The sequence below is a fragment of the Brassica napus genome, chromosome C5 (assembly GCF_020379485.1).
Source record: "Brassica napus cultivar Da-Ae chromosome C5, Da-Ae, whole genome shotgun sequence".
NCBI lineage: Eukaryota > Viridiplantae > Streptophyta > Magnoliopsida > Brassicales > Brassicaceae > Brassica > Brassica napus.
The window spans coordinates 8,148,480-8,160,842 of record NC_063448.1 but is presented as its reverse complement, the minus strand read 5'-3'; the positions used below and the strand labels follow the sequence as shown (position 1 = coordinate 8,160,842).

General features: G+C 38.8%; 2 protein-coding genes across 2 annotated transcripts; one reads left to right on the top strand and one right to left on the bottom strand.

Moving 5' to 3' along the window:
* Positions 1-57: 57 nt before the first annotated feature.
* Positions 58-2,198, bottom strand: LOC106396131. The gene is made up of 5 exons (XM_013836446.3): positions 1,236-2,198; positions 1,022-1,104; positions 752-863; positions 581-633; positions 58-507 (listed from the first exon to the last, which is right to left on the bottom strand). Exons 1-5 carry the CDS (start codon positions 2,122-2,124, stop codon positions 364-366), a joined length of 1,281 nt encoding a protein of 426 aa, XP_013691900.2. The 5' UTR covers positions 2,125-2,198; the 3' UTR covers positions 58-363.
* A 2,564-nt stretch (positions 2,199-4,762) lies between these two features.
* Positions 4,763-7,837, top strand: LOC106391521. The gene is made up of 5 exons (XM_013832191.3): positions 4,763-5,265; positions 6,899-6,955; positions 7,056-7,118; positions 7,206-7,277; positions 7,364-7,837. Exons 1-5 carry the CDS (start codon positions 4,924-4,926, stop codon positions 7,460-7,462), a joined length of 633 nt encoding a protein of 210 aa, XP_013687645.2. The 5' UTR covers positions 4,763-4,923; the 3' UTR covers positions 7,463-7,837.
* Positions 7,838-12,363: the final 4,526 nt, after the last annotated feature.

Sequence of the window (12,363 nt, the reverse complement as noted above, 5' to 3'; positions counted from 1 at the left end):
TATCATTGCTTCAAAATATCACCAAGTAATGAACTTTGCTTAATGTAAAATGAAATCATGAAAAGGCATGTTCGTATTAACTTTTATTACCACAATCCAGATTATGGGAGGGAATAATACCCTATTATTAAACATCTAGGAAAGAGACACATAACTTCATTTTGTTGCAGCAGATGCATGACTGAAGAGCTCAGAGTTAAACAATGAGTAAGAGAAACAAAATAGAGCTGAGCGAGAGTTTCTTCCCTAGAGAGTAGAATGCCTAACAGGGCTTGAACAGCTAAATCTCACTCACAACAGAGAGTTGCCTAAACCAAAAGTGTGCGGAGATAGAAGAACCATGGGGTTCCTAGTGCATAAAGCTTAGAACTTGTAATCCGGGTTGTCACGAAGGCTGAGTTTTGACAGGACAAGGCAGTATGAATCCCAGTCAGTTCGTCTTAGATATTTCAGCAGCTTCTTCCGTTTCTGCACCATAGCAAAAAGTCCCTTTCGAGAGTGCTTGTCCTGCGGTTATACAGCCACAGGGTAAGGCATTAGGGGGTACATAAAGAATATCGATATAAACTGGAAGTTTTACCTTTTTGTGCAGTGCAGAGGATAGATGCTTGATTTTAGTAGTGAGCTGCGCAACTACAGAGACGAAACCAAAGACATCAAAGACAATCTAACCGAAAGACGTCTTAGGAAATGTGATCCTTCTGATAGCTTATAGCTGAAGCCAACACTGATCAGTAAACATAGAAATTACCTTGCACTCGTGCAGAGCCACAATCAGATTCCGACATCTTGAAATCTTCTCTGACTTTCGTGAGCTCGATTTTCATCTTCTCTGCAGATGACAGATTATCTGTGTGGAAGTACTTCGTTGAAGAAGTCACATAAAAACAGATCAATACCCATAGTTTATTTAACGGCCACAACAGATCAACAGATCATTGTATAAAACCATCAAAGACCAAAGAAGCCTTTAGATTGACACACTAGTAGCTTAAAGGTCCAAGAGCAAAAAAAAACTTACAGTATCGACAAGATCATCTTTTGGAGGATAAAGCTTGTATTCAGGGGTACCATCCAAATACCCCATAATGTCCTGATTCTGCTCTGCAAGCACATAAACCTCCTTAGTCCTCAGACGACATAAAATGTCATTTCAACAGCAATACATCGCTACAGACAACAAAATCAAACCAATAACGAAGCTCACAGAGAGTCACCAGAGGCTTAGAACGTACGGGAAATAGCTTCATTGATGGCTGCCTCATTCCGAAATGTTCCAATAACATTTCTGATTACAGACACGTTCCCACGCTGATTATAAACCTCTTTCTCCTCCACTTGCCTTAGCTTAACCAACCTCTCATTCAACTCCTGCAACGAGAACCACCCTTCTTCCTTCTTCCCCTCTGGCCTAAGCCTCCTTAGCTTCTCACCCAACTCATCTTCCCTGTAAATCTTTAGAAACTCCGTCGTCATCTCCTCTGTTTCACCTTCCATTTCTTTCCCGAAGATTGACGCCGGCAAAGCTTCTCCTCCTCTTCCGGCGTTTCCCTTCAAAGTGCTCTTGAAACTTCGAAAGGACACTCCTTTCATCTCCCCGTTGTTCAAAGCGTTGGACTTTGACTTCAAAGTCTTCAAATTTTCCCACAAGTTACTCGAATCGATCTCCTCCCCTTTGCGATTCGGAGGATCCGCTACCACGTTCTGCTTATAGAGCGCCTCGAATGAAATGTGCGGCCGAGACTGCGACGAATCCCTCGGAGGTGGAGCGGCGGTGGATCTACGCTGGAACTTGGCGAGGTTGATTCCCAGATCCTGTAGAGACCCGCGTGACTTGTGATCGGAGAATGTACTACTCGATCCGCGATTCGGAGCTTGGGCGTCGGAGGATCCAGCGAATGGCTTTCTCTCTTGCTCCTGCTGTATTTTCTGCTTCAGAGTGGACTTGATGTCGGCGAAGGGAGAAGAGTACGACGATGGAGACTGAGAAGACGGTGGTCGCGGTGACTGGGAGGGTTTTTCAGCGGATTGGGGAGGTGGGTCTGATGAGGAGTTGGAGAAGAAACGAGTGAGAGATGGGTTTGATTGGAGCCTTCTTTGACGTCTGGCGAGAAGAGACGCCATGGTTTTGGCTGCTTTGAAGGATTTAGGGCTTTGGATGATGATGACGACGATAATGGATTTACAGTGAATCCGGTTTAATTAAATGTTTAAGACTTTTCCCGGTTTGGTTTGAGTCAGAAATTTGTTCAGGCGATGTCTGATAAACCGGATATAATTCTGAAATGAAACTACTTATCGTGTCCGATGAAGGCCAATTTACATGTGAGTAAAGCCCATTGGTCTTTTACTCTTTTCTATTTAAACCCATGAGGTTGCAACGAAGCTCTTCCCTTTAACTTCAATGGAGTATTTAAGGCCCAATACGCAATGGGAACTGGTTCGTTTTAAAATATTTTTGTCAATCTTAACATTGATTTGCACAAAAAATATACAAAGTAAATATGAATAGATATCAGTATACATAATTTTATTTTTGGACAACTCAGCATACATAAAATTTTTTTTTTGAACACCGAATGTTTATATTAAAATTAAAATTGGTTATATATCCCGAATGATACTCGACTGTAAACTGATAAGCTGACATGACAAAAACATTACTAAAGATAGAAATGACTAAGGAAAGAAAAAACCCGAAGAAAATCTTCACTCGTAATCCTAGAGTCTTTCGAACACACATAAGTCGAAATCGAGGTTGAAAAACAAAGTCAGTCAGTATACATAATTTAAACTTTAAAACATCTCTGTAAAAGGAAAAATAAGTACAGATTACGGGGCTGTTTGTTTCACCATTTGCCATCTCCATCCAAATGATTCATTTGTATGATCTATTCAAATGATCCATTCAGATTTTTGTGATTGTTTGTTTGTCCATCTACATAGCTCATCTAGATGAATCATCTAAATGGATCTTATGTTTGTTTTTTTTATTTTCATTCCCATTCAAATGAGTTTAGTAAAGAAATTACCAAAATATCCTTGTGTTGATTTAATCATATGTTTAATATTAATTTTAACTATATTACATTTAATTATTTAGTTTAATATATTTACATTAGAATTATTTCAAAATTAACGAGTTTTCTTTTTGCGGTTTGGGCGGGAAAACAAGTTTTTTCGGTTTTAGCGAGAAAACACATTTTTTATGTTTTGGCGGAAAACAAGATTTTTCGGTTATGGCGGGAAAACGATATTTTCCGGTTTTGGCGGGAAAATACAATTTTTTGGTTTTGGCAAGAAAACAAGTTTTTGCGGTTTTGGCGGGAAAACACATTTTTTGCGAGAAAACACGTTTTTGCGGCTTTGGAGGGAACCACGTTTTTACGATTTTGGCGGGAAAACGCATTTTTGCGTTTTTGGCGGGAAAGCACGTTTTTGGCGGGAAAACGCATTTTTTGCGTTTTTGGAGGAAAATACATTTTTTGCGGTTTTGGCAGAAAAACGCGTTTTTGCGGTTTTGGCAGAAAAATGCGTTTTTGCGGTTTTGGGGGAAACGCGTTTTTTACGGTTTTGGCGGGAAAACGCGTTTTTGCGGTTTTGGCGAGAAAACGCGTTTTTACGGTTTTGGCGGGAAAACGCGTTTTTGCGGTTTTGGCGGGAAAACGCGTTTTTGCGGTTTTGGCGGGAAAACGCGTTTTTGCAGTTTTTGCGGGAAAACGCGTTTTTGGTGGGAAAACATTTTACGGTTTTCGCGGGAAAACGAGATTTTTCGGTTTTGGCGGGAAAATACAAATTTTCGGTTTTGGCGAGAAAACACGTTTTTTGGTTTTGGCGGGAAAACACATTTTTTTTTGTTTTGGCGGGAAAACACGTTTTTTGCAATTTTGGCGGGAAAACACAGTTTGCGACTTTGGCGGGAAAACGTGTTTTTTGTGTTTTGACGGAAAAATATATTTTGGGGGTGTTGGCGTGAAAACATTTTTTTTGTGATTTTGGCATGAAAACATGTTTTCAGTTTTTGCGGAAAAACACGTTTTTGCAATTTTGACGTGAAAACATTTTTTTTTGCAATTTTAGCGGGAAAATGCGTTTTGGGGTTTTGGCGTGAAAAAATAGTTTTTAGCACGGGAAAAAGTGTTTTTGTAGTTTTATCAGTTTTCGTTTGTGTCAAAAATGATATTATGTTTAGGTTTGTAATTTGTGAATTACATTAGGGGTATCATAGACATTATACAATTTTGAATGAACCATCTCCATTCAAATGATCCAAATTGGTTCAGCTGAATGAACTTTAAAATTAAGCCTAAATTTTCAAAAGTCATCTGGATGATCCATCTGAATGAGTTGCACTTTTAGTGCCTAAACAAACAAAACTCTCATGTTCATCCAGATGGTCCATCCAGATGGAGAAACAAACGGGCCCTACAATGTACTGTCTATGTATACCTTATACTACACTGGCATTATAACACTATACTGTCTATGTGTACCTTATACAATGAAGTTCCATACTAAGCATGAAAGTGATGACAATAAGAAAGACCTCACACGTCCACAAAATTATCCCGAAACTGCATATACAGTGGATGTAACCGAACCGTCAAGCAAGGAATAAAAAAACAATCTCGCTCATCGCGCGTAAAGTTCAGACGCTACTTTCGCTTGGAGACGAAGCACAAAGACTCCATGATGCCACGTCAGTATTCCTATGGGTCCCACATCCACCAAGAAAGAAAATAAAAAGACAAAATAAAATTTCAATCTATCTAACTGTGTGTGTGAAAACGTTCCTAATGCATATATATAAAAATCCACCCATTTAATGTGCCACGGAGATTTTTCTTCTTCTCCACTTTTCGCCACCATTTCTCTTTTATCTCTTTCTCTCTCTTAATTTGGTGGACGGTCCAAACCTAGGCTATGACCGGCGGAGACTGGACTCAGGAGGCTATGAGTGATGATTCATTGGTGGCGGAGGCTCTGATCTGCCTCCACCACGCTGAGCCTCCTCCTCCTCCTGTGAAGAACGGCGGGTCCGATCTTAAGCTGAAATGGAACGTGCGACAGCGGAGGAGCAAGGCGGCGACACCGTCAAGAAAGAAGGGAGATCACACGCGTTCCAGTCCCACTACGCCTCTTTCCTGGAGCGGCACCGCTACCTCTCTCAGCGGTGGCGGAGGCGGAGGCGGCGGTGCTCCTGCTGTTAATGGAGTTGAGGAGTCAAGCGGCGGCGTGAAACTGTCAGAGGCCGTTAGATCTAAGGTTCGTTTTGGATATTTCGATATCCCTTTGTTATTTTTCTCTCTAGTTTTTGAAACTCTTGCGTTACTCTATTTGGGATGCGTGACTGGCAAACGCCGGTGGACAGCCACACTAGCTACCGTATAATACCTAAAGCCTAGTCGTATCTTTTTTTGGCGATATCCGACTTCACGTTATCTCGGTCTTCCTTTTTTATCGCAACTACTCCCATTTTTCCTATGTTTCTCTTAGGGTCATTTACGTCATTTCTATCCGGGATCGGTCTCTTTGCCTCTCACGCAACCTTTAGGCCCTCTTCGATCTAATACTCCGACTATACGTTGACCTTTATATCCTTCAGTTACCGTACTAAGCCGCACGTTCTTCTAAACTCAAAGTATATGTTCTCTGGTTTTTTCTTTTTTTTGCTTTCTGCGTTACCAGTGTCAGTTTCAATAAGATCCTCGCATCTAGAAGTTGCCTGTTTGGTTATCAAGTTCACGTCACGATGCTTCTTGTTCTTGGTTCCTGAAGCTGGTCGTGATTGACGAGATTACCCCTTGTCATAGAGCCTGCTCAGGGATAATTCGGTCAACAAGAGTAATTATGGCTGGCGACCTGGCGTTATTTAAAATTGCTTATAATGAGGGGTTGCCTCTTTTATGGGTCGAGAGGCGTTTTCGTGGCGAATTAGGTCTGGGCTATGGGTTTGGTGCGTGTGTGGTGTAATCAGATGCGGCGTAGCACATAGCAACTCCCATAGGTTAATGCTGACGTGGAATTTTAAAAAGTCAAAACTTCTTCACGCGACACTTTGACTGCAATCCAAAACACCTTTGGTCTGGTCAAAATCACTTACCCCTGTTCCTCTCATTGTGAGATTATATTATTGGTGACAGCCTCGTCTATTTAGCAGTTTTCTTTTTTTTTCTGAATGAAAATTTTTAGCAGTTTTTTTCTTTTCTATATGGTTTAAGCTGGAATCAACTTACCAAAGTAGAAGAGGCCATAAAGTCACCAATGTTTGGGTTAGAAGTAATTAAAAAGAAAGAAAAGGAATGTGATAGTGACATGTGGTTATGTGGATAATTCGTGACAATGGGAGGCAAGGGAGAGGTGTGGGGTTTGTTGCCAAGGGAAGACACGCGTAAAGTCACGCTCCAGTCACGTGATTCTATTCTTCCTTTGGAATTGGGTGTGTCTCGATGCAAGGAGAAAAAGAGGCACCTCTGTTCATATTTGCTTTTTTTTTCTTGGTGTAAGAAGTTGACCAAGAAAGGAGATTCCTTTCGTTTAATGTTTTTTTAATATGTCTAAGATTTAGTGATTTGGTTTAGACCTTTAAGTTGTGATGTCTTTGTTACTGATCGACCACTTTATTTTTATGATCATCCTTTAGATGTAGCAGAGATTCTTCTTTAATCGTATCATTTGTGTATCTTACTACACTTCCACTCTAGTTGATAACTTGAAATGATGGATTCGAATTTAGGGATTATGGTCTATACCAAAAATTGGTATATGCTGATTATGGGCTTGTGAATAACATGTCTCTTTATTTTCCGAAGTCATTGCGAACTGGTTTAAAATGTGGCCTGGACTTGATATGTTGCGAGAAGCCACTATCTGATCTTCTTGGTGGATTTTCATGCAGATATCTCAAACGAGTGTAACAACAACAACCCCTTTCAAGAGATCAAGAAAGAAAAAGGTAAGCAAACCAGATAATAAGTATTTTCCTATTCTGGTAGAATCACATAGTTATGTACTATTATGTCTTATGTTTAATCACTGTATGTGGCTCTCCACAGACGCTTGCTGAACTTAAAGAGGAGGAGAGCTTGCTCTTAAAGGAAAAGAAATGCCTCAAAAATGTAAAAAACTCTTTTCCCATCTTCTTTCAACGTCAAGTGCATAGTCCAAAACCTCTTAACATTTTTTACACTTGTTGCGTGAATCAGGAACTCGCAAGTATGCGCGATATGCTGAAGCAACAAAGAGCAAGAAACGAGTCGTTAAAGAAAATCCAGCAGGTTAAAACAAAACCTAGTAAACATGATCACTTATTTGAGTAATACGCAACAAATATCTTTAACAGATGGTACATATGTATGTGCAGGCTGCTGAGTCACAAAAGAATGATGAGTCCTCCTCGTTTTTGCTGCCTGACCTTAACATACCCCTTGATAACAACCCTGTGGAACCAGCTAATATATAACCAGCCACAGCACAACCATCAAACATGGATATTCTTTTGTCAGCTACACACGTTCAAGACTACGCTATAACTGTAACTATATTTATGATATGGATAAGTCTACAAATAGATAATTGTCCTCCCCTGTCATTGTCTTTGCGGAAGGGGAAAAGGATTCTAATGGCAGTGGAGACGAGTTAAATGTTTGTTTTTGAGTCTCTTTTTTTTTCTTTTCTTTTCTTTCATGGATATTAATTCTTACGTCGCAGCAAGTTTTTGATCTTGCCCTCCTTTAATTCTCTCTTTCTCTCTTGGTGTTTTCCGCTCTTTTGTGCTATCAGAAGATGAGATGTAATTTGATAACTAATCCATTATATAGGTACGTTTCTTATTTTATTGTTTGTTTTTAAAATTAACATTTTGACTTTCCATCTTCTGCTATGTTGCCCCCCCCCCCCCCCCCACCCACTTGTAATGTATTCGGTTTGATACTCCAACAGGTTTCTTTTAGGCTAAAAAAGCTTGTCTTTTAGTTATCTGTGATTTGTCTATGTTTGCGCTCCGTTAGAAAACTTACTTTGCATTTTAAAATGAAAAGAATCATAGGATTCGTAGCATATAGGTCTAATGGAGTAATGGACGTACGATATTTTACGTTACAAGTGGCTGGTTTGACCCTCTCGTCTCGAATAGACGTGAAGTGCCAAATAGTTTTGAGGTAAGTAAGCCCATAATATATAAACTTATTTTGTTTGGGCTGATTAATAACTAAACTGTTATGAACCAGATCGTGGATAGCTCATAATCAAGAAATTATGATTTGTAATCTTTCTATTTATCTATGACGGTGTAATCTCCTATATAAGGAACCTCTATGTTATGAATAAAGATAGACTTTTCCATTACTTTTATAACACATTATCATCACAAAACTCTAAATCCCTAAGCTAATACCCAAATCGAAAAACCCTAAAACCCTAACCCTAGCCGGCAATCCGACGAACCCTAAACCCCGATCGCGTCTCTTGTTCCCGCATCTGTTCCAGCTCGCGTCTCCGATCAGCTTCAGCCCAAGGCGTTCCTGATCCTAGCTCAAACGTTCGCGACCCGAGAGCAGCTCGAGCGCGCGACCTCTTCCTCGTTCGCGACAGCATCAGACAGCTCGCGTCCGACGATCAAGGCGTTCCCGATCAAGCAACAAAAGACGTCCGCGACCCGATAGAAGCGACTCGATCCATTCCAGCTCGCGTCCCGTTCGTGTCCAGCTCGCGGCTCAACTCCTTTGGTGGTCCGATTCAACAATCATCTAAGGTTAAAAGGTAATTCAAAACCTAAGAACCCATAATCGAACATGGATTGATTGATAAAGAATGAAACCCTAAAACCCTAATCTTTATGAATCAAAACCATAGGGTAATAGATCAAAAATCCTAATTGAGTAAATCGAAGCTCTAAAAGTTCGATACCCCAAACCCTAAATCATGTTCCTACATGATTAAAACCCCAAATCGGTTTTTACAAGTTAAAATCCGATAAACTCTAACCCTATATCTATAAACCCTAAATAATATAAGTATCAAAATTAATTATACTATAATTATCAAATCACATATTAAAACCCTAATCGAATATTTTGAAATCAAAACTGTTTTCGGTTTTGATCATTGAGGTTTTAAATCTGATTGAATCTGATGCTATGTTGCTAGAATTGTTTGACCGTTAAATTGATAGATTTATTTTCTCATCCTGCTTGGTTAATTGTTCATCTGATTTAAAATTGTTTAAACCGACCAGCCTGTTAAAACATTGATTGAATCCGATAGGTTGCTAGCTTGCTTTGCTTATATAATCCGATAGGTTGATAGATTGATTGAGGTTTACTTGTTTAAAATCCGAATGATCTGATTGCATGATTCTTGAGGTTTAATATCATCTGCTAGGATTGATAGTTTTGTAATCTGATCTGTTTTAAATAGAAACCCTAAATAATCCGTATGATAGGTTATATTGATCTGATTTGGATGTCTTTGAGAATTGAGAATCCGTATGCTAGGTTGATAGATTCATGATAAAATCTAATGTCTTGAGGTTTAAGGTTGTATGCTAAGTTCGATTAAATTGATTGATTTGATTATATGTTTTTGAGGTTTGATAAATTCGGATACTAGATAAATTATTTACACATGGTTTATGCTAAATACCAATCAGCCTTGAAACTGATTCATTGAAATTCATGCTTGAAATCTATATTCTAGTATTGCTAAAATCAGCCTGGAAACTAATTCATTGAAATTCATGCTTGAAATCTATATTCTAATATTGCAAAAATCAGCCTTGAAACTGATTGAATGATTAATAAATCTTTTTACTAGTCTTGCTAAAAATCCATTGATTGTTAAACCCTAATTGCATGATTAATTGAATCCGTTTTTGCTAGTCTTGATAAACCATAATATTATGAGCACATAGAAATAGTATTGCTGAGACTTGCTAGAAATTGACTGATTGATTAAATGCCTTTAAGATTGATAGGCTCATTGTCCTCACAAGATTGAAATCCGAATTGATTGTTTTTAAGAGTAAGGCCGCATGAAAATTATACCTAAATATTGAGTGATATATGATTTGAGATGTCGAAAATCAACCTGGATTTTGCTGCCCTAAATCACTCTGGAGATAATTATTTACGGTGGGCATTGGATACAAAGATTATCCTAAAGTCAAAAAGACTTGGTGAATGTATCATAGAAGGCAATAATGCCAATGAGAAAGATTGATACATGGCAATATTAATTATTAGCCATCATCTTATTAAGAGTCTCAAAGATCAGTATCTGACTATAAAGAATCCTCTAGACCTTTGGACATAGTTAAAAATCGAGATATGATCACAAAAGAACAGTGTTATTACCAAAGACCCTATTTGATTGGAGGAATCCCAGAATCCAGGACTATAAGTCCGTGGATGAGTCTATTGCTAGCTGGGCAAAATAATGGATTACTGATGAGAAACAGTGAATTGAGACCTCCTAGATTAACCTCATTACCTGATACCACTAAGGCCACAGAAAAAAAAAAAGGTAACCACGTCCAGAATGATAGACCACACGGTCATGGCCGTGGAGGGTGGAAAGGACGTGGCCATTGCCACTATAACACATTTGGCCGTGGGAATCACTATGGCAGAGGCCGTGGGTATCAACCCAATTTGAGCCATGGTCAAGGCAGTGGCCGTGGTATATCCTTTAAACCACAAAGCTCGACCAAATCAGTGTGCCATAGATGTGGAATGGGGAACCATTGGGCTAAGATATGAAGGACTCCCAAACATTTTTGTGACCTCTATCAAAGAGAGTCTGAAAGGGAAGAATCCTGAAACCCACTTGGTCTATAAAGATGGTGAAAATAATTTCGAACATGATCAAGATGATCTTATGGAATATGAGACTTATGATTGCCTAAAAGAATCAAGTTGATAATCTGATTTCGACATCAAACTTGTGTGATTGCTTTGCTTGTATGCTTTCTCTGATTTTTATCTCCTTGAATTTATTTCTATTACATTATCTGCTTAGATTAAATGAATGAATGAATTTTCTATATGAGTACATTGAAAAACGCCAATATAAGTACTAAAGCAGGTATCGCCAGTCTGAAAGAAGACTATGGCTAGGCTAATATATTATTGCCTAAGGGTATGCATCTAGAAATCAGTGATGCCTTATATTCACTCAGCTCTAAGAGCAAGAGCAGCCTATTGAGTTTTAAAGATATAAGAATGAATGGTTTCCATATTGAAACAATGGCGAAGGAAACAAAGAGTTCTTTCAGATATATGTATAAAATCGCCCAAGGCCATAATAAGTCCTAAAGACTATACCTGCATTATCTACTGACCTAGACTATGCATAGATCATTATGATAGAGGCTAAAAGCCTGCGAAAATATACACTTTATGGCACGACCGGATTGGCCACCCTGGTCCAAACATGATGCGAAAATTGATATTCAAAAGGCACACATTAAAAGATAAGAAGAGTTATCCCAAAGAATCTCACGTGTGTAGCATGTACACAAGGAAAACTCATTAGGCCATCACCAGTAAAACGGCTACGAGCCCCTTTTCATAAATAAAGACTATATGTCTAGATAATACTGGTGAATACATATCCCAAGCGTTTAAATGATTATGGTATGTCAATGGGGGTAAGTATGGACAATTCTGTGATACATGTCCATACCAAGAACGGCTTGGCCGAAATCTTTTAAAATGCAAATAGCTGATTGATAGACCATAACTTATGAGGTCAAAACTCCCATTCACAGCTTGGGCCACACGAAATTTACATGCACCTAAGTTAATATGCATCAGGCCATTTAGTGAGCATAGATATCCTCTATCACAATTACTAACGGGTCAAAAGCCAGACATACCCCATCATAAGACATTTGGATGTGTTGTCTATGTACTAATTGCTCCACCACAAAGAACTAAGATGGGACCTTAAAAGGAGGATGTGGATATATGTTGGATATGATTCTCCCGTAATAATAAAGTACTATGAGCCAACTATGGGTGATTATATTTGAGGCCAGGTACACAGATTATTTCAAGACCAGGAGGAGAAAAAAATAATAAAGCTGGTAAAAGAATGGTAAAAGAAATAGAATGGAATCAACCATCAATGTCTTGGCAAGATCTTCGGACTAAAGAATGTGAAATAGACGTCCAAAGATTATACATTTACAAAGCTAGCTAATCAAATGCCAGACACATTTGCTGACCCGAAAAAGAATGACTAAGTCATATATAAACCAGCTTGTAAAGCACCAATGAATTTGATGTCCAAGAAGAGACACAGTCAAGTTGCTACAGAGTCTAGACAACGTATGAAACGTGGTAGACCAAATAGGTTCCAAAA

What these genes read in the sequence shown, in the direction of transcription:
- LOC106396131 (XM_013836446.3), bottom strand. Translation starts at nt 2,124, where the DNA reads ATGGCGTCTCTTCTCGCCAGACGTCAAAGAAGGCTCCAATCAAACCCA. An exon ending in AAGATGATCTTGTCGATACT is followed by an intron (nt 864 to 1,021) that starts GTAAGTTTTTTT and finishes TCTTCAACGAAG; the next exon opens with TACTTCCACACAGATAATCT. An exon ending in CCTCTGCACTGCACAAAAAG is followed by an intron (nt 508 to 580) that starts GTAAAACTTCCA and finishes GTATAACCGCAG; the next exon opens with GACAAGCACTCTCGAAAGGG.
- LOC106391521 (XM_013832191.3), top strand. Translation starts at nt 4,924, where the DNA reads ATGACCGGCGGAGACTGGACTCAGGAGGCTATGAGTGATGATTCATTG. An exon ending in AGAGATCAAGAAAGAAAAAG is followed by an intron (nt 6,956 to 7,055) that starts GTAAGCAAACCA and finishes GGCTCTCCACAG; the next exon opens with ACGCTTGCTGAACTTAAAGA. An exon ending in AAAAGAAATGCCTCAAAAAT is followed by an intron (nt 7,119 to 7,205) that starts GTAAAAAACTCT and finishes TGCGTGAATCAG; the next exon opens with GAACTCGCAAGTATGCGCGA.